The sequence below is a fragment of the Ranitomeya variabilis genome, chromosome 2, assembly GCF_051348905.1.
Source record: "Ranitomeya variabilis isolate aRanVar5 chromosome 2, aRanVar5.hap1, whole genome shotgun sequence".
Classification (NCBI taxonomy): domain Eukaryota; kingdom Metazoa; phylum Chordata; class Amphibia; order Anura; family Dendrobatidae; genus Ranitomeya; species Ranitomeya variabilis.
Genome location: NC_135233.1, coordinates 353,831,501 through 353,851,576, shown reverse-complemented (window position 1 = coordinate 353,851,576; position 20,076 = coordinate 353,831,501). Strand labels below are relative to the sequence as shown.

General features: G+C 46.4%; 1 protein-coding gene across 1 annotated transcript in view; it reads left to right on the top strand.

The window, feature by feature from the left end:
- LOC143805876 (cytochrome P450 2A3-like) overlaps window positions 1–20,076 on the top strand; it is a 230,936-nt gene that overhangs the window by 164,227 nt on the left and 46,633 nt on the right. Inside the window, exons 6-8 of the mRNA XM_077285617.1 lie at window positions 12,039–12,180; window positions 12,390–12,577; window positions 12,761–12,902. Coding sequence (XP_077141732.1) covers window positions 12,039–12,180; window positions 12,390–12,577; window positions 12,761–12,902 — 472 coding nt within the window. The remainder of the gene's footprint in view (window positions 1–12,038; window positions 12,181–12,389; window positions 12,578–12,760; window positions 12,903–20,076) is intronic.

The following is a 20,076-nucleotide window of genomic DNA, read 5'->3' as shown; positions in this document are numbered from 1 at the left end:
TTTTTTAAATATTATTGGGTTTCTAAAGTCTCCCTTAAAAAACAAAAAATACATAAAAAAACAGTGGGAGAGTAATATTGCCCTTTCAGCTTGTGTGCCAGTCTTGACTCCTGGGTGTGCCACCTCTCTCCCTCTCATTCAGTGGGCCATAGAAAGCCTATTTATTTTTTTTTTTAAATATTATTGGGTTTCTAAAGTCTCCCTTAAAAAACAAAAAATACATAAAAAAACAGTGGGAGAGTAATATTGCCCTTTCAGCTTGTGTGCCAGTCTTGACTCCTGGGTGTGCCACCTCTCTCTCTCTAATTGTGGGCCATAGAAAGCCTTTTTTTTTTTTTTTTTTTTTTAATATTATTTGGTTTCTAAAGTCTCCCTGAGAAAAAAAAATAAATAAATTAGGTGGGAGATTAATATTGACATTAGTGCTTGAGTGACAGTCCTGCGTGTGTGTCATCTCTGTGATTTTGTGCCACAGAAAACAGAGTGTGTAACATTGTGCCTGATTTTCCTTGTGGTCTCACCAACCTGTTAAGGGATATTGAAATCATACTGAAGTTATAGCTCACCGTGTAAGTTGTTTGACAGCAACAAATAAAGTTACTTTGGTTAAGATTTTAAAACAATGAGGAAGTCTGGTGCAAGAGGTCGTCGTGGGCGTTCATTGTCAGCTGGTAATGATGGTAGTGGTAGTGGAGCATCAGGTGGTCGTGGGGATAAAAATATTCCACCTAAGTCTGGAGCTGTGGAGCCAGTTTCGTCGTCAGGCTACACAAGGCCTCGAACGCTCTCTTTTCTGGGAGTAGGAAAACCGCTTTTAAAGGCGGAGCAGCAACAGCAAGTTTTGGCTTACATTGCAGACTCAGCCTCTAGCTCTTTTGCCTCCTCTTACGAAACTGGTAAATGTAAAAGCAGCACGTCGCTTGTGGATGTTCACGGTCAGGGACAAGTCGCTTCCTTGTCCTCCTCAGCAAAAACTACAACAAGAGAGAAGGATGCAGCAGGCGACACAACGGGTCACTCCATGGAGCTCTTTACACATACCGTCCCTGGCTTAGAAAGTGAAACATTTAACAGGCCATGCCCATTACAAGTATATTCTGACATGGAGTGCACTGATGCACAGCCACAGCCAGAGTACTATGCTGCTCCTTTGACTCAGACCACCACATTGCCCTCTCAGGGTACAGATCCACAATCAGACCCTGATGAGACTATGTTGCCCCGCCACGAACGCTATACCACCGACCGACACAGTGACACAGACGAAGTTGCACACGAGCTCGAAGAGGAGGTAATAGATGACCCAGTTATTGACCCCGATTGGCAGCCATTGGGGGAACAGGGTGCAGGCGGCAGTAGTTCAGAAGCGGAGGTGGAGGAGGGGCCGCAGCAGGCATCAACATCGCAACAGGTTCCATCTGCCGGGCCCGTATCTGGCCCAAAACGCGTGTCAAAGCCAAAACCTGTTGGAGCACAGCGTTGCCATCCGGTTAAAGCTCAGTCTGCAATCCCTGAAAAGGGATCCGAGTCTAGGAAGAGTGCAGTCTGGCATTTTTTTAAACAACATCCAACAGATCAGCGCAAAGTCATTTGTCAAAAATGTTCAACTAGCTTAAGCAGAGGTCAGAATCTGAAAAGTCTAAATACTAGTTGTATGCATAGACACTTAACCACCATGCATTTTCAAGCCTGGACTAACTACCAAACGTCCCTCAAGGTTGTAGCACCCTCGGCCAATGAAGCTAGTCAGCAACGCAACATCCCTTCCGTCACTGTAAGGCCACCATTTTCTGCACCACCGGCAGTATCTGTGCAGGTTTCTTTGCCAGCCAAAAGCAGTCAGGGTCAGGGAACCACCAGTTTTGTAGGAGGAAATATTGCATCTAGGGCACCGGCGGAAACAATACCGTCTCCAACCGTCTCTCAGTCTGCCATGTACACCGGCACACCCGAAAGTTCCACGATCTCCAGCTCTCCAGTCCAGCTCACCCTACATGAGACTCTGGTTAGAAAAAGGAAGTACTTATCCTCGCATCCGCGTACACAGGGTTTTAACGCCCACATAGCTAGACTAATCTCGTTAGAGATGATGCCCTACCGGTTAGTTGAAAGCGAAGCTTTCAAAGCCCTGATGGAGTACGCTGAACCACGATACGAGCTACCCAGTCGACACTTTTTTTCCAGAAAAGCCATCCCAGCCCTGCACCAGCATGTTAAACAGCGCATCGTCCATGCACTCAGGCAATCTGTGAGTACAAAGGTGCACCTGACTACAGATGCATGGACCAGTAGGCATGGCCAGGGACGTTATGTGTCCATCACGGCACACTGGGTGAATGTGGTGGATGCAGGGTCCACAGGCGACATCAATTTAGGGACAGTTGTGCCTAGCCCACGGTCTAGGAAACAGTTGGCTGTAGGCGTTCGCACCCCCTCCTCCTCCTCCTCCTCGTCCTCCTGCAGAAGCTACAGCTCTTCCACAGAACGCAGTCTGCCAACCACTCCATCGGCAGATGACACTGTTGCACACCAGTTGTCCCATTATGGGCCAGCTACTGCCAAGCGTCAGCAGGCTGTATTGGCTATGAAGTGCTTGGGCGACAACAGACACACCGCGGAAGTTCTGTCCGAGTTCTTGCAACAAGAAACGCAGTCGTGGCTGGGCACAGTAGATCTTGAGGCAGGCAAAGTAGTGAGTGATAACGGAAGGAATTTCATGGCTGCCATCTCCCTTTCCCAACTGAAACACATTCCTTGCCTGGCTCACACCTTAAACCTGGTGGTGCAGTGCTTATTGAAAACTTATCCTGGGTTCTCCGACCTGCTCCTCAAAGTGCGTGCACTTTGCTCACATATCCGACGTTCGCCTGTACACGCCAGCCGTATGCAGACCTATCAGCGGTCTTTGAACCTTCCCCAGCATCGCCTAATCATAGACGTTGCAACAAGGTGGAACTCAACACTGCACATGCTTCAGAGACTGTGCGAACAGAGGCGTGCTGTTATTTATTTGTGGGAGGATACACGGGCAGGCAGTAGGATGGCAGACATGGAGTTGTCAGGTGTGCAGTGGTCGAAGATACAAGACATGTGTCAAGTCCTTCAGTGTTTTGAGGAATGCACACGGCTGGTTAGTGCAGACAACGCCGTAATAAGCATGAGCATCCCCCTAATGCGTCTGCTGATGCAAAGTTTGACGCACATAAAGGAGCAGGCGTCTGCACCAGAGGAAGAGGAAAGCCTTGATGACAGTCAGCCATTGTCTGGTCAGGGCAGTGTACAGGACGAGGTAGCGGGCGAAGAGGAGGTGGAGGACGAGGAGGATGATGGGGATGAGTATATTTTTAATGCCGAACCTTTCCCGGGGGCACAGGAAATTGGTTGCGTGTCACGGCCGGGTTCTGGTTTTTTGAGGGACACAAGTGACGTAGATTTGCCTGCAACTGCCCCTCAACCAATCACAACCGGAGATTTGACAACTGGAACTTTGGCCCACATGGCGGATTATGCCTTACGTATCCTAAAAAGGGACACACGCATTACGAAAATGATGAACGATGACGATTACTGGTTGGCCTGCCTCCTTGATCCACGCTATAAAGGCAAATTGCAAAATATTATGCCACATGAGAACTTGGAACTAATATTAGCAACCAAACAATCAACTCTTGTTGACCGTTTGCTTCAGGCATTCCCAGCACACAGCGCACGTGATCGTTCTCACACGAGCTCCAGGGGGCAGCAGACTAGGAGTGTTAGGGGTGCACACATCAGAAGTGGCGTTGGACAGAGGGGTTTTCTGACCAGGTTGTGGAGTGATTTTGCTATGACCGCAGACAGGACAGGTACTGCTGAATCAATTGAAAGTGACAGGAGACAACATTTGTCCAGTATGGTTACTAACTATTTTTCATCCCTTATCGATGTTCTCCCTCAACCGTCATTCCCATTTGATTACTGGGCCTCCAAATTAGACACCTGGCCAGAATTGGCAGAATATGCATTGCAGGAGCTTGCTTGCCCGGCAGCAAGTGTCCTATCAGAAAGAGTATTCAGTGCTGCAGGTTCAATATTAACCGAAAAAAGGACTCGTCTGGCTACCCAAAATGTTGACGATCTAACATTCATTAAAATGAACCACAACTGGATTTCGAAATCTTTTGCCCCACCTTGCCCGGCCGACACCTAGCTTTCCTATGAAAGGCTCTTGCCTGTGAATTACTTTTCTAATGTCTAATTTGCTGCAGCTGATTGTACAGCATACGACATGTTTACACCTCCCTAAATGGCCAAACTCCCCACACGGGGCCGTGGTATCGCGACTTGGCGCAAGCACCCGTGAGACTGCTGTTTGTCTGAAGAGGTGGGTGTGCTCGCTTTTGGTTGACGGCATTGCTACTGGGTCCCTCATAGTACAATGTAGTGTCTCTGGCGGTGGTGGTGCGCACCCAACGTCAGACACACCGTTGTAACATGAGGGGCCCTGGGGCGGTCCCGCCGGCCTCTAGAGAGTTCCCCCCTACCCCAGCTCAAAATGTGCTCTACCACATGCAAAATTATGTCGCACAGCTCCACCAATCTTTAGTCTATTCGCTGACATCATTCAATGTCTGGCACTGACAATACACATTTGTAGACATCTATGATGCAACTTAAAGTAGTCTGTGTCTGTGTCCTATATTGGCACCATTAAATAGTTACTGCCAAATTACTATGTCAGAAACTCAGCAGATGAGCCCACCCCTGTACCTAAGTATGCCACCTTTTTTTTTGTTTTGGTTGTTTTGCGAGACATTAACATCTATTTATATTTTGGGAGTACTGGGACAGACACTCCTTGCACTACTCCTCCACTCACCACCAAGCTGCCCGTGTATCCATGTAACCGCTGTAAAACTGCCATGAGCCTATTGTTTGTTATTTTAGGCCTTTGAAGCCTGTCTGCGGTCCCTCCTTCCACTAGTCCTCCACTGACCAGACCACTGCTGCCCGTGTACCCCTGGAACCAATTATAAAGTGCCTACAGCCAGCCCATTTTTTTATGTTAGGCCTTTGAAGCCTGTCTGCGGTCCCTCCTTCCACTAGTCCTCCACTGACCAGACCACTGCTGCCCGTGTACCCCTGGAACCAATTATAAAGTGCCTACAGCCAGCCCATTTTTTTATGTTAGGCCTTTGAAGCCTGTCTGCGGTCCCTCCTTCCACTAGTCCTCCACTGGCCAGACCACTGCTGCCCGTGTACCCCTGGAACCAATTATAAAGTGCCTACAGCCAGCCCATTTTTTTATGTTAGGCCTTTGAAGCCTGTCTGCGGTCCCTCCTTCCACTAGTCCTCCACTGGCCAGACCACTGCTGCCCGTGTACCCCTGGAACCAATTATAAAGTGCCTACAGCCAGCCCATTTTTTTATGTTAGGCCTTTGAAGCCTGTCTGCGGTCCCTCCTTCCACTAGTCCTCCACTGGCCAGACCACTGCTGCCCGTGTACCCCTGGAACCAATTATAAAGTGCCTACAGCCAGCCCATTTTTTTATGTTAGGCCTTTGAAGCCTGTCTGCGGTCCCTCCTTCCACTAGTCCTCCACTGGCCAGACCACTGCTGCCCGTGTACCCCTGGAACCAATTATAAAGTGCCTACAGCCAGCCCATTTTTTTATGTTAGGCCTTTGAAGCCTGTCTGCGGTCCCTCCTTCCACTAGTCCTCCACTGACCAGACCACTGCTGCCCGTGTACCCCTGGAACCAATTATAAAGTGCCTACAGCCAGCCCATTTTTTTATGTTAGGCCTTTGAAGCCTGTCTGCGGTCCCTCCTTCCACTAGTCCTCCACTGGCCAGACCACTGCTGCCCGTGTACCCCTGGAACCAATTATAAAGTGCCTACAGCCAGCCCATTTTTTTATGTTAGGCCTTTGAAGCCTGTCTGCGGTCCCTCCTTCCACTAGTCCTCCACTGGCCAGACCACTGCTGCCCGTGTACCCCTGGAACCAATTATAAAGTGCCTACAGCCAGCCCATTTTTTTATGTTAGGCCTTTGAAGCCTGTCTGCGGTCCCTCCTTCCACTAGTCCTCCACTGGCCAGACCACTGCTGCCCGTGTACCCCTGGAACCAATTATAAAGTGCCTACAGCCAGCCCATTTTTTTATGTTAGGCCTTTGAAGCCTGTCTGCGGTCCCTCCTTCCACTAGTCCTCCACTGGCCAGACCACTGCTGCCCGTGTACCCCTGGAACCAATTATAAAGTGCCTACAGCCAGCCCATTTTTTTATGTTAGGCCTTTGAAGCCTGTCTGCGGTCCCTCCTTCCACTAGTCCTCCACTGGCCAGACCACTGCTGCCCGTGTACCCCTGGAACCAATTATAAAGTGCCTACAGCCAGCCCATTTTCTTATGTTAGGCCTTTGAAGCCTGTCTGCGGTCCCTACTTTAAATACTCCTCCACTCACCACCAAGCTGCCTGCCCGTCTATCCATGTAACCGCTGTAAAACTGCAATGAGCCTATTGTTTGTTATTTTAGGCCTTTGATAGCCTGTCTGCGGCCCCTACTTGCAATACTCCTCCACTGACCACAATGCTGCCTGGAGTGCCTGCCTGTGTATCCATGTAACCGATGTAAAACTGCCATGACTGCCTACTGTTTGTTATTTTAGGCCTTTGATAGCCTGTCTGCGGCCCCTACTTGCAATACTCCTCCACTGACCACAATGCTGCCTGGATTGCCTGCCTGTGTATCCATGTAACCGATGTAAAACTGCCATGACTGCCTACTGTTTGTTATTTTAGGCCTTTGATAGCCTGTCTGCGGCCCCTACTTGCAATACTCCTCCACTGACCACAATGCTGCCTGGAGTGCCTGCCTGTGTATCCATGTAACCGATGTAAAACTGCCATGAGTGCCTACTGTTTGGTATTTTAGGCCTTTGATAGCCTGTCTGCAGCCCCTACTTGCAATACTCCTCCACTGACCACACCAATGCTGCCCGTGTACCCCTGGAACCTATTTAAAAGTTCATAGAGCCTAGTTATATATTTTATTTACTATTAATAAGGCCATGATGGACTACGCTGTACCACGCTACAAGCTAACCAGTCGACACTTCTTTTGCGAGAAAAGCCATCCCAACCCTCCACCAGCATGTAGAAGACCGCATTGTCCATGCACTCTGGCAATCTGTGAGTACAAAGGTGCACCTGACAACAGACGCATGGACCTGTAGGCATGGCCACGGAAGATTACGTGTCCATTACGGCGCAATGGGTTAATGTGTTGGATGCATGGTCCACAGGGGACAGCCTACTAAGTCTGTCTGCAGTCCCTAATTCAAATTGTCCTCCACTGTCTAAATCGGAGCTTCCACCTTCTGGCTTTCGGCCTATAGTATCAGAAATTAAACTGCATTTGGCCTTCAACTTTGGTTAGGGCCTACTAACGGCTTCTGCCCCTCCCTGGTGTTGCCCTCAACTAAATAAAGCTGAGCTTCAACCTTCTGCTCCAAATTACCATTTTAAAAAATGCAATAGGCTTTTCCGGCCTACTAAAGGTGTCTGTCTGTGTGCCCCTGCCTGGTGTTGTCCTCAACTAAATAAAGCTGAGCTTCAACCTTCTGCTCCAAATTACCATTTTAAAAAATGCAATAGGCTTTTCCGGCCTACTAAAGGTGTCTGTCTGTGTGCCCCTGCCTGGTGTTGTCCTCAACTAAATAAAGCTGAGCTTCAACCTTCTGCTCCAAATTACCATTTTAAAAAATGCAATAGGCTTTTCCGGCCTACTAAAGGTGTCTGTCTGTGTGCCCCTGCCTGGTGTTGTCCTCAACTAAATAAAGCTGAGCTTCAACCTTCTGCTCCAAATTACCATTTTAAAAAATGCAATAGGCTTTTCCGGCCTACTAAAGGTGTCTGCCCCTCCCTGGTGTTGTCCTCAACTGAACAAAGCTGAGCTTCCACATTCTGGCTTTCGCCCTATACTATCAGATATTAAACTGCATTTGGCCTACTAGTGTGGTTAGGCCCTTGAAACAGTGTCTGCTGCTCTTGGGTTTGCTACTCCACTGAACAAAGCAATGCCGCCTGTTTAGTCCTGTTACCAATTTTGAACTGCATTTAGCCTACTTTATTCTTTGGCCCTATATCTGTTTCCTCCTCATCCTGCCCATTGCCCAGCCACTGCTAAATGAGTCTGCTGGTACATTGACCTAGACCACTACATTCCCCTTGTACTCTACACAGCCAGAATCTGACCCTGCTAAAAGTAAGGTTCCCCTTCCCGCATGTTATACCACCTTACACAGGGACAAAGAGGAAGGTGCAGATGAAAGTGCAGGTTCCTTCATCAGGTGGGGGGGCATACTCGTTGGCGACGTCACTGGCACAGGGCCCCTCAGAGTACGCAAAAGTGTCGCTGCTGGTGGGAGGCGCCCCCGCCATGCAAACACACCGCCGTACTTTGAGGGGCCCTGTGCCAGTGCCAATGCGAACGAGTGGGCCCCCCCCTGCTTGCTCAGGATCACAGCACTTGCAATGTTTAAATACTTACCTTTCCCTGCAACACCGCCGTGACGTAGTCCGCATTTCCTGGGCCCACGAAAAACTTGAGCCAGCCCTACTCCCCCCACAACTTTCCCCCAATTCCCTATGCCCAACTATTATTATACAGTTAATTAAGATTGGCAAGCTTCAGAAACAAGAATGGATGTTTTTGGCATTAAAATGGGCACTGTAGGTGTTTTCCTGGCCTCCACTCACTGCCGACTATGCTTCCCCATTGACTTGCATTGGGTTTCGTGTTTCGGTCGATCCCCGACTTTTAGCGATAATCGGCCGACTGCACTCGACTCGACTCTGGACAAAATCGGGTTTCCCAAAACCCTACTCGATCTTAAAAAAATGAAAGTCGCTCAACCCTAATGACGGCTGTAACGAAAATGTCACACTGGAATATCTGTGGCCTTTGAATTTTTGAATTTTTTTTGGTGCTAAATAGCGCTGTATAGAATTTGAGTATCACACAGCCACAAAATAAGTACAACGGCCTCCAATGACCAAACTTAGAGCACAGAGATATATGACGGCTCTCACGGAAATACCACACTGGCAAATTTGTGGCCTTTCAATTTTTTTGGATGCTAAATAGTGCTGTATAGAATTTGAGTATCACACAGCCACAAAGTAAGTACACCGGCCTCCAATGCCTAAATTTAGAGCGCAGAGATATATAACGGCTGTCACGGAAATACCACACTGGCAGTTCTGTGGCCTTTTAATTTTTTCGGATGCTAAATAGTGCTGTATAGAATTTGAGTATCATACAGCCTCAAAGTAAGTACACCGGCCTCCAATGACCAAACTTAGAGCACAGAGATATATGACGGCTCTCACGGAAATACCACACTGGCAAATCTATGGCCTTTCAATTTTTTTGGTTGCTAAATAGCGCTGTATAGAATTTGAGTATCACACAGCCACAAAGTAAGTACACCGGCCTCCAATGCCTAAACGTAGACCGCAGAGATATATAACGGCTGTCACGGAAATACCACACTGGCAGTTCTGTGGCCTTTTCATTTTTTTGGATGCTAAATAGCGCTGTATAGAATTTGAGTATCACACAGCGACAAAATAAGTACACTGGCCTCCAATGACCAAACTTAGAGCACAGAGATATTTGATGGCTGTAACGGAAATACCACACTGGGAAATCTGTGGCCTTTGAATTTTTGAATTTTTTCGGGTGCTGAATAGTGTTGAGCATTCCGATACCGCAAGTATCGGGTATCGGCCGATACTTGCCGTATCGGAATTCCGATACCGAGATCCGATACTTTTGTTGTATCGGGAATCGGTATCGGGACCATATTAATGTGTAAAATAAAGAATTAAAATAAAAAATATTGATATACTCACCTCTCCGACGCAGCCTGGACATCACCGCTGGTAACCGGCAGCCTGCTTTGTTTAAAATGAGCGCGTTCAGTACCTTCCATGACGTCACGGCTTCTGATTGGTCGCGTAGCGGTCACACGACCGCTACGCGACCAATCAGAGAGCCGTGACGTCATCTAAGGCCCTTCAAGCGTGCATTCTTAGGTACAACGGCTCCCGGTTACGGCGGTAAAGTCCAGGGGCCGCCGGAGAGGTGAGTATATCCCTATTTTTTATTTTAATTCTTTCTTTTACACATTGATATGGATCCCAGGGCCTGAAGGAGAGTTTCCTCTCCTTCAGACCCTGGGAACCATCAGGATACCTTCCGATACTTGGTGTCCCATTGACTTGTATGGGTATCGGGTATCGGTATCGGATTAGATCCGATACTTTGCCGGTATCGGCCGATACTTTCCGATACCGATACTTTCAAGTATCGGACGGTATCGCTCAACACTAGTGCTGAATAGCGCTGTATAGAATTTGAGTATCACACAGCCACAAAATAAGTACACCGGCCTCCAATAACCAAACTTAGAGCACAGAGATATATGACGGCTGTAACGGAAATACCACACTGGCAAGTCTGTGGCCTTTCAATTTTTTTGGATGCTAAATAGCGCTGTATAGAATTTGAGCATCACACAGCCACAAAATAAGTACACCGACCTCCAATGCCCAAACTTGGAGCACGCAGATACATGAGGCCTTTTTTGGTGAAATTAAAACACCAAAAAAAGGGGCAACTTTTCTACGTATGCCTGACAAACTATCACTTTTCAACAGGCTTCAGTCTGGGGGGGGAATTTGTGGGGAAAAAAGGTATATAGACAGTAAATAAGCTGCAGCAGCAGCTTTGGGAAGGATGCAGTCAGAGCGTTGGAAGCACATATAGTGCCTGCAGGCCTTGCACTGATGTGGATATGCTGTGCCCTGCCTGCCTAGCGCTGTAATATCGGGACCCACAAATTAGCCCTAAAAAGGACTTTTGGTTTCTGAGGAGTTGTGGATGTAAGAGTTGCAGACCTACACTACCTCTAAAACCACGATCCTGACCCTATCTCGGCACCAGCTCTCCCTACTCTTGCTGAAACAGGAACAGAATGCGTCTATCAGGGTGGTGCCTGGTCTCTTATACTCTGTATGATGCTGTACGGCCCAGCCAATCACTGCACGACCACAACAAAGATGGCTGAGGCGTTTCATGGCCTGGCAGACAATCCCTGCACCGTTATTGGGTCTCTAAAGTCTGCCAAAACTGCTGGGTGGAGACTGCAGTTACCGCCGAATAATCCCGGAAATGATCGCTGCTCGGCGAGTTCCCCGAGTACCCCGATACTCGGGCGAGTAACGATTAGTGACGAGCACGTTCACTCATCACTACTTAGAATATAAGACATAATTTCAGTTGATTCACACTTTTTTGTTAAGTATATAATTCCACATGTGTTAATTTATAGTTTTGATGCCTTCAGTGTGAATGTACAATTTTCTTTTCATAGTCATGAAAATACAGAAAAATCATTAAATTAGAAGGTGTGTCCAAACTTTTGGTCTGTACTGTATATGGAGACTATGGGGGCTCATACTGCATACAGGGGTGCTGTGTTTAGTATTATACTATATAGAGTGTTATATGTGAGGGCTCATACTCTATATAGGAGGGCTGTGTTTGGAATTATACTGTATATATGAAGGCTATGTGTGGACTCATACAATATAGGGGGTCTAATGCTGGATATCGGTAGGGTGCATGTGTAGTCTCATACTGTATATGGAGGCGGTATGGACTCATGATAAATAGGGGGTGTCAATATACTTAATTTTGCTCAATATTAAATGATACAATTAATTTTAATATTATAATATTGATTAATATTAATATAATTATAATTATTATGTTTATATTAATATTGAGCAGAATTAATTCAGCCTGTTGGTTTGGCCTCCACAAAAGTCACGGTCCCTCATGTGGCCCAAAAGGAAAATGAGTTGCCCACCCCTGCATTACAGGATACACCTGAGCATACAATTCCCTTCGAGCAATGAGATAAACTGTAGAATACTAACAGTAATAATCAAGCATTACTTCATGCATCTAACATTTCTACTTATTTGCACAGGAAAAAGACAAGGCTGATACTGAGTTTCACATGGATGGAGTGGTTTATAGCACTTTAGATTTGTTTGGCGCTGGGACAGAAACTGTCAGCTTGACACTCCGTTATGGACTGCTGATTCTCCTCAAGCATCCGGAAGTTGAAGGTTGGAAAAGTCTTCAAAATACTAATTAACTTCAACTTTCTAATAAGGCTTTAGTTCGGTCCCGATTGTTGCAAATCTCTTTTCTCAATTTCCATGAATCTGAAATTCCAATTGTAAAAAAATTAAGTAAATGCTTTACGTTAATTATAATAAGGTCATTGGTTAAGCTTCTTGTGTGTCTAAACCCCAGTTGTCGTTCATCCTTACAGAACATATCCATCAAGAGATTGACAAAGTCATTGGAAGGGACAGGGCTCCATGTGTGGAGGATCGATCTCATATGCCCTATATGGATGCTGTAATCCATGAGATTCAAAGATATGTTGACCTCATACCAATGGGATCTCCACGCAAAGTAATCCGTGATGTGACGTTTAGAGATTTCTATATTCCAAAGGTAAAACTGCACTTTTGAGTGTTCACTGGTAGACGGCAAGTAATATGGATCGTGTCACAACTAAAATGCAGCTCAATACTATTAGGAGTCCCAAAAATTAATTTACAAAAATGGTTGTAATAGTTAACGTTTATGTAATTTTATTGTTTTCCTACTGTTTATGCAATTTTATTGTTTTCCTAGGGTACAACTGTCTTCCCAATGCTTAGTTCTGTTCTCCATGATCCGAAACAGTTTAGATACCCGAATCAGTTCAATCCAGGACATTTCCTGGATGAAAATGGCAAGTTTAGTCGGAACGATGGATTTATGCCATTTTCTTCAGGTAAAAGCTAAAACTTTGAGTATTAACAGCATCGAGTCACACAGTATAACTCATTATTTTCCTTTATAGTTATGGGTGAGTTGATTATTTGAAATGGGCTTAAATATTTTGTAGTTATGGCTAACAATTTAGACTGGATTAGTTGACCCTGTGCCTTCGGAAACCAAGAGATGCAACCAAAACAAAATAAAAGACCATTTTTGTGCCTTCTGATTTATTAAAGGGTAGATCCTGATTAATAGACCCCATCAATATCTGCTTTAATTAGCATCTCCTACTTTTCCCGACCCAGGATTTTAGCTCATTACCTCAACAGGTATTTGACATTGTGTAATGTTTCTTTCCAAAGCAAATTAATTTCCTACAAAAAATAATGATACATAAACGTTATTTTTTTTTATAAAAAAAAAAAAGTGAACTTGTCAATAAGAAGATGAAGGATAATTCAGAGCAAATTGTGGGATTTATAAGGTCTATATCTCAAGTTATAAGAGTGATCATAATCAATATCATTTTATGGATCAGCAAATACAAAAGGAAAACAAGTCCAAAATGTATCCAAAAACACATATAAACCCAAATTTAGGTCACTTTCACATGTTCGTGTTTCCAGAACATGTGGCATCCGCTTTTTTTCTCACGAATATCACACGTACCCAATATAACCTATGGTCCTTTTCCGGCAGCAAGGATGACAAAGACCAATGCAAGCTTATGTGTCCATGAAAAAAAACATACAGCACACAGATGAAATCCGTGCGCCATCCGTGTTCTGTCCGTGTTTAACATTGCTAAGTATAAGAGAAACTTTGACATTTCTTTCTTGCTTTATCTATACCGGAAAAACACCGATGGCCACACTGATGATAAAAATGGACACGTGGAAGACACACCAATGGAAAACACTAATGGCGCTAGTACTGTTTTTTCACGTATGTGTTATATACCGACATGTGAAGAAGGTCTAGAATCTAAGTGACTTATAGAAATCTAACCCAAAAGTAGAAATTAGCCTTTATCTGGGCAGAATGAAGCTTGGTATTAGCAAGGTGTTAAATGTTCCAGGTTTAGGCTTTAAAATGTTGGCAAGAAAGTCAGAAAGTTCATTAATAGCAGAACAAAATTGCCTAAACTATCTTCCAAGACTGGAACAACTTCCTGATCTCAGGTGACCTGTGCCACATGCTGCAAAGATGACATCTGCCAGCCCAGTAATCATAAGCTGAGCTTGGGATACTAGAGGGTAAGGAAGTTCACAAAGTTCCTTTCCATGGTCAGAGACTATTGACATGGACCATGGACTGGGGTCGCAATCCGCTCATCTCTACTCATGAGCTTTCTCACTCATCAGTTTGACGTGTAAACTGTTCATTTTAACATCAGGAGTAGTGTTGAGCCACCCCCCTAGTGTTCGAGTTCGGTTTGGTTCGTCGAACTGGGGCGTGTTCGACGAATGTTCGTCGAACGTTCAACAAACACCGTCAAACCCCATTGAAAGCAATGGCAGGCAAACACAAACACATACAAACACATAGAAAACACATAGAAAACACCTTAAAAGGTGTCCAAAAGCTGACAAACTGCTCAGATGACACAACAAACACATGGAAAAGTCACAACTACATATAGTCATGCGCAAAGAAAAGAGGTGGAGGAGTAAAAGGAGGAGGAGACACAGATATAGGCATGTCATGCCCTTCTAAAATCAAGAAAGGCTGGAGTAAAAATCTAAAATCACCCTACCAACACCCAGACGTCGTGACAAAAAAAAAAAAAAAATATCTTTAGGTAGAATGGCGGCGGGTCCATTCAGAACACTCTCCTTAGAAGACGTAGTGGTACCCCCGTTGGGAGTTGTGCCTAAAAAGGAACCCAATACATTCAGACTAATCCACCATTTGTCATATCCAAGGGGCAGGTCAGTAAACGACAACATCGACGCGGAACCAAGTACAGTACTATGTACTGTACCTCCTTTGTTGAGGCAATCAGGCGGGTCAAGAAGTTGGTAAGGGGCACCCTAATGGCCAAAACAGACTTTGAGGGGGCGTTCCGGTTACTACCTGTGCCTCCGAATAGTGTCCTCCCATTGGGCTGCTTCTATGAAGGAGCATACTACATAGATCGCTTTTTGCCCATGGGGTGCTCCATATCCTGCTCACTATTTGAGGCGTTTAGTTGCTTCCTCGAATGTGTCGCCATGGACGTTTGTAAGGCGGCACATATTATCCATTACCTCGACGACTTCTTTTGCCTGGGCCCAAAAGATTCGCCACAGTGTGAATACACGTGGTAGTCCACCTGTGAGAAGGAGAGAGCTGGAGGGAGAGTGGACACCCCAGAGCCGAGGGGTTAGATTGAGAAAGGAAGAAGGCGGTGTAGCTTGCTTCATGGGTGGGGTACTCTGCTGAGTATCAGAAATTGCTACTAGGCCCAAAAGGATTTCCTGGGCTAGATGCAGTTAAAAAATAGTACTTAGGTAAACAGGAGGTGTAGCTTGCTTCATGGGTAGGGTATGCTGCTGAGTAGCACACAATTCTACTAGGCCCAAAAGGATTTCCTGAGCTACATGCAGTTAAAAAATAGTACTTAGGCAAACAGGCGGTGTAGCTTGCTTCATGGGTGGGGTACGCTACTGAGTAGCACAAAATTCTACTAGGCCCAAAACGATTTCCAGGGCTAGATGCAGTTAAAAAATAGTAGTTAGGTAAACATGCAGTGTAGCTTGCTTCATGAGTGGGGTACGCTGCTGAGTAGCACAAAATTCTACTAGGCCCAAAAGGATTTCCTGGGCTACATGCATTTAAAAAATAGTGGTTAGGTAAACAGGCGGTGTAGCTTGCTTCATGGGTGGGGTACTCTGCTGAGTAGCAGAAATTGCTACTAGCCCCAAAAGGATTTCCTGAGCTAGATGCCATTAAAAAATAGTAGTTAGGTAAATATGCGGTGTAGCTTGCTTCATGGGTGGGGTACTCTGCTGAGTATCAGAAATTGCTCCTAGGCCCAAAAGGATTTCCTGGGCTAGATGCCGTTAAAAAATGGTAGTTAGGTAAACAGGCGGTGGATGAGTGGGCTACTCTGCTGACTAGCAGACACTGAAGCTTTGGAGCAGACTTCTGAATCCCAGGCCACAGTATGAGTAAACAACTCTGTAGACGACCCCACCCACCTGGAATTGATGATGGCAACTAGGGTTGAGCGACTTTCATTTTTTTAAGATCGAGTCGGGTTTTGGGAAACCCGATTTTGTCCAGAGTCGAGTCGAGTGCAGTCGGCCGATTATCGCTAAAAGTCGGGGATCGACCGAAACACGAAACCCAATGGAAGTCAATGGGGAAGCATAGTCGGCAGTGAGTGGAGGCCAGGAAAACACCTACAGTGCCCATTTTAATGCCAAAAACATCCATTCTTGTTTCTGAAGCTTGTCAATCTTAATTAACTTTATAATAATAGTTGGGCATTGGAAATTGGGGGTCATTTGGCCAAAGTTGTGGGGGGAGTAGGGCTGGCTCAAGTTTTTCGTGGGCCCAGGAAAAGCGGACTACGTCACGGCGGTGGAGCAGGGAGAGGTAAGTATTTCAACGTTGCAAGTGCTGTGATCCTGAGCAAGCAGGGGGGGGTCACTCGTTCGCATTGGCACTGGCACAGGGCCCCTCAAAGTACGGCGCTGTGTTTGCATGGCGGGGGCGCCTCCCACCAGCAGCGACACTTTTGCGTACTCTGAGGGGCCCTGTGCCAGTGACGTCGCCAACAAGTATGCCCCCCCCCACCTGATGAAGGAACCTGCACTTTCATCTGCACCTTCCTCTTTGTCCCTGTGTAAGGTGGTATAACATGCGGGAAGGGGAACCTTACTTTCAGCAGGGTCAGATTCTGGCTGTGTAGAGTGCAAGGGGAATGTAGTGGTCTAGGTCAATGTACCAGCAGACTCATCTAGCAGTGGCTGGGCAATGGGCAGGATGAAGAGGAAACAGATATAGGGCCAAAGAATAAAGTAGGCTAAATGCAGTTCAAAATTGGTAACAGGACTAAACAGGCGGCATTGCTTTGTTCAGTGGAGTAGCAAACCCAAGAGCAGCAGACACTGTTTCAAGGGCCCAACCACACTAGTAGGCCAAATGCAGTTTAATATCTGATAGTATAGGCCGAAAGCCAGAAGGTAGAAGCTCAGCTTTATTCAGTTGAGGACAACACCAGGCAGGGGCAGACACCGTTAGTAGGCCGGAACCACCAATTTTTTAAAAAACAGCAGTTAATCAGAGCCAGAAGGTAGAAGCTCAGCTTTATTCAGTTGAGGACAACACCAGGCAGGGGCAGACACCGTTAGTAGGCCGGAACCACCAATTTTTTAAAAACAGCAGTTAATCAGAGCCAGAATGTAGAAGCTCAGCTTTATTCAGTTGAGGACAAACACCAGGGAGCAGCAAACAGAGGTATTAGGCCCCATCCAGCAATTAAAAAAAAAAAAAAAAAAACTTAATCAGAGCCAGAAGGTAGAAGCTCAGCTTTATTCAGTTGAGGACAACACCAGGCAGGGGCAGACACCGTTAGTAGGCTGGAACCACCAATTTTTTAAAAAACAGCAGTTAATCAGAGCCAGAAGGTAGAAGCTCAGCTTTATTCAGTTGAGGACAACACCAGGCAGAGGCAGACACCGTTAGTAGGCCGGAACCACCAATTTTTTAAAAAACAGCAGTTAATCAGAGCCAGAAGGTAGAAGCTCAGCTTTATTCAGTTGAGGACAACACCAGGCAGGGGCAGACACCGTTAGTAGGCTGGAACCACCAATTTTTTTAAAAACAGCAGTTAATCAGAGCCAGAAGGTAGAAGCTCAGCTTTATTCAGTTGAGGACAACACCAGGCAGGGGCAGACACCGTTAGTAGGCCGGAACCACCAATTTTTTAAAAACAGCAGTTAATCAGAGCCAGAAGGTAGAAGCTCAGCTTTATTCAGTTGAGGACAACACCAGGCAGGGGCAGACACCGTTAGTAGGCCGGAACCACCAATTTGAAAAAAAAACAGCAGTTAATCAGAGCCAGAAGGTAGAAGCTCAGCTTTATTCAGTTGAGGGCAACATGAGGGAGGGGCAGACACCGTTAGTAGGCCCTAAACACCATTTTTTTGTTTTAAAACAGCACTTAGTGAGAGCCAGAAGGTAGAAGCTCAGCTTTATTCAGTTGAGGACAACACCAGGCAGGGGCAGACACCGTTAGTAGGCCGGAACAACCAATTTTTTAAAAAACAGCAGTTAATCAGAGCCAGAAGGTAGAAGCTCAGCTTTATTCAGTTGAGGACAACACCAGGCAGGGGCAGACACCGTTAGTAGGCCGGAACCACCAATTTTTATAAAAACAGCAGTTAATCAGAGCCAGAAGGTAGAAGCTCAGCTGTATTCAGTTGAGGACAACTTGAATTAGGGACTGCAGACAGACTTAGCAGGCTGTCCCCTGTGTGGACCATGCATCCAATACATTAACCCATTGCGCCACAAAGGACACGTAACCTTCCGTGGCCATGCCTACAGGTCCATGTGTCTGTTGTCAGGTGTACCTTTGGACTCACAGATTGACAGAATGCAAGGACAATGCGGTCTTTAACATGCTGGTGGAGGGGTGGGATGGCTTTTCTCGCAAAAGAATTGTCAACTGGGTAGCTCATAGCGTGGTACAGCGTAGTCCATCATGGCTTTATTAATATTAAAAAAACTAAAAAAATAGGCTCTATGCACTGTAAATTAGGTTCCAGGGGTACACGGGCAGCAGTGGTCTGGTCAGTGGAGGCCTAGTGGAAGGAGGGACCGCAGACAGGCTTCGAAGGCCTAACACAATAAAATGGGCTGGCTGTAGGCACTTTATAATTGTTTCCAGGGGTACACGGGCAGCAGTGGTCTGGTCAGTGGAGGCCTAGTGGAAGGAGGGACCGCAGACAGGCTTCGAAGGCCTAACACAATAAAATGGGCTGGCTGTAGGCACTTTATAATTGTTTCCAGGGGTACACGGGCAGCAGTGGTCTGGTCAGTGGAGGCCTAGTGGAAGGAGGGACCGCAGACAGGCTTCAAAGGCCTAACACAATAAAATGGGCTGGCTGTAGGCACTTTATAATTGTTTCCAGGGGTACACGGGCAGCAGTGGTCTGGTCAGTGGAGGCCTAGTGGAAGGAGGGACCGCAGACGGGCTTCGAAGGCCTAACACAATAAAATGGGCTGGCTGTAGGCACTTTATAATTGTTTCCAGGGGTACACGGGCAGCAGTGGTCTGGTCAGTGGAGGCCTAGTGGAAGGAGGGACCGCAGACAGGCTTCGAAGGCCTAACACAATAAAATGGGCTGGCTGTAGGCACTTTATAATTGTTTCCAGGGGTACACGGGCAGCAGTGGTCTGGTCAGTGGAGGCCTAGTGGAAGGAGGGACCGCAGACAGGCTTCGAAGGCCTAACACAATAAAATGGGCTGGCTGTAGGCACTTTATAATTGTTTCCAGGGGTACACGGGCAGCAGTGGTCTGGTCAGTGGAGGCCTAGTGGAAGGAGGGACCGCAGACAGGCTTCAAAGGCCTAACACAATAAAATGGGCTGGCTGTAGGCACTTTATAATTGTTTCCAGGGGTACACGGGCAGCAGTGGTCTGATCAGTGGAGGCCTAGTGGAAGGAGGGACCGCAGACAGGCTTCGAAGGCCTAACACAATAAAATGGGCTGGCTGTAGGCACTTTATAATTGTTTCCAGGGGTACACGGGCAGCAGTGGTCTGGTCAACGGAGGCCGATTGTAATGAGTGTCTGCCAGTTAGTAGTCAAAAACAACAATTAAATGTGAATGTCTCGCATTAAAACAAAACAAAAACACTAAAGGGTGCAATCATTAGGTTCAGGGGTGGGATCCTCTGCGTTGTTTCAGACCTACTAATTTAGCGCAAAGTATTTACTGTGGTAAATAGAGGACACTGCCCCTGACTATGTTAAGTACCATCATACATGTCAACACAATGGTATTGTCAGTGGCAGGTATGGAAGGATGTCAGCGCATAGACTAAACATTGGTGGAAGTGTGAGAGATAACTGTGGAAGTGGTAGAGCAATGTTTGACCTGGGGGTGGGTGAACTCTCTTGTGTCCGGCGGTACAGGCCCAGGGCCCCTCATGTTGCAACAGTGTGTCTGACGTTGGGTGCGCACCACCAC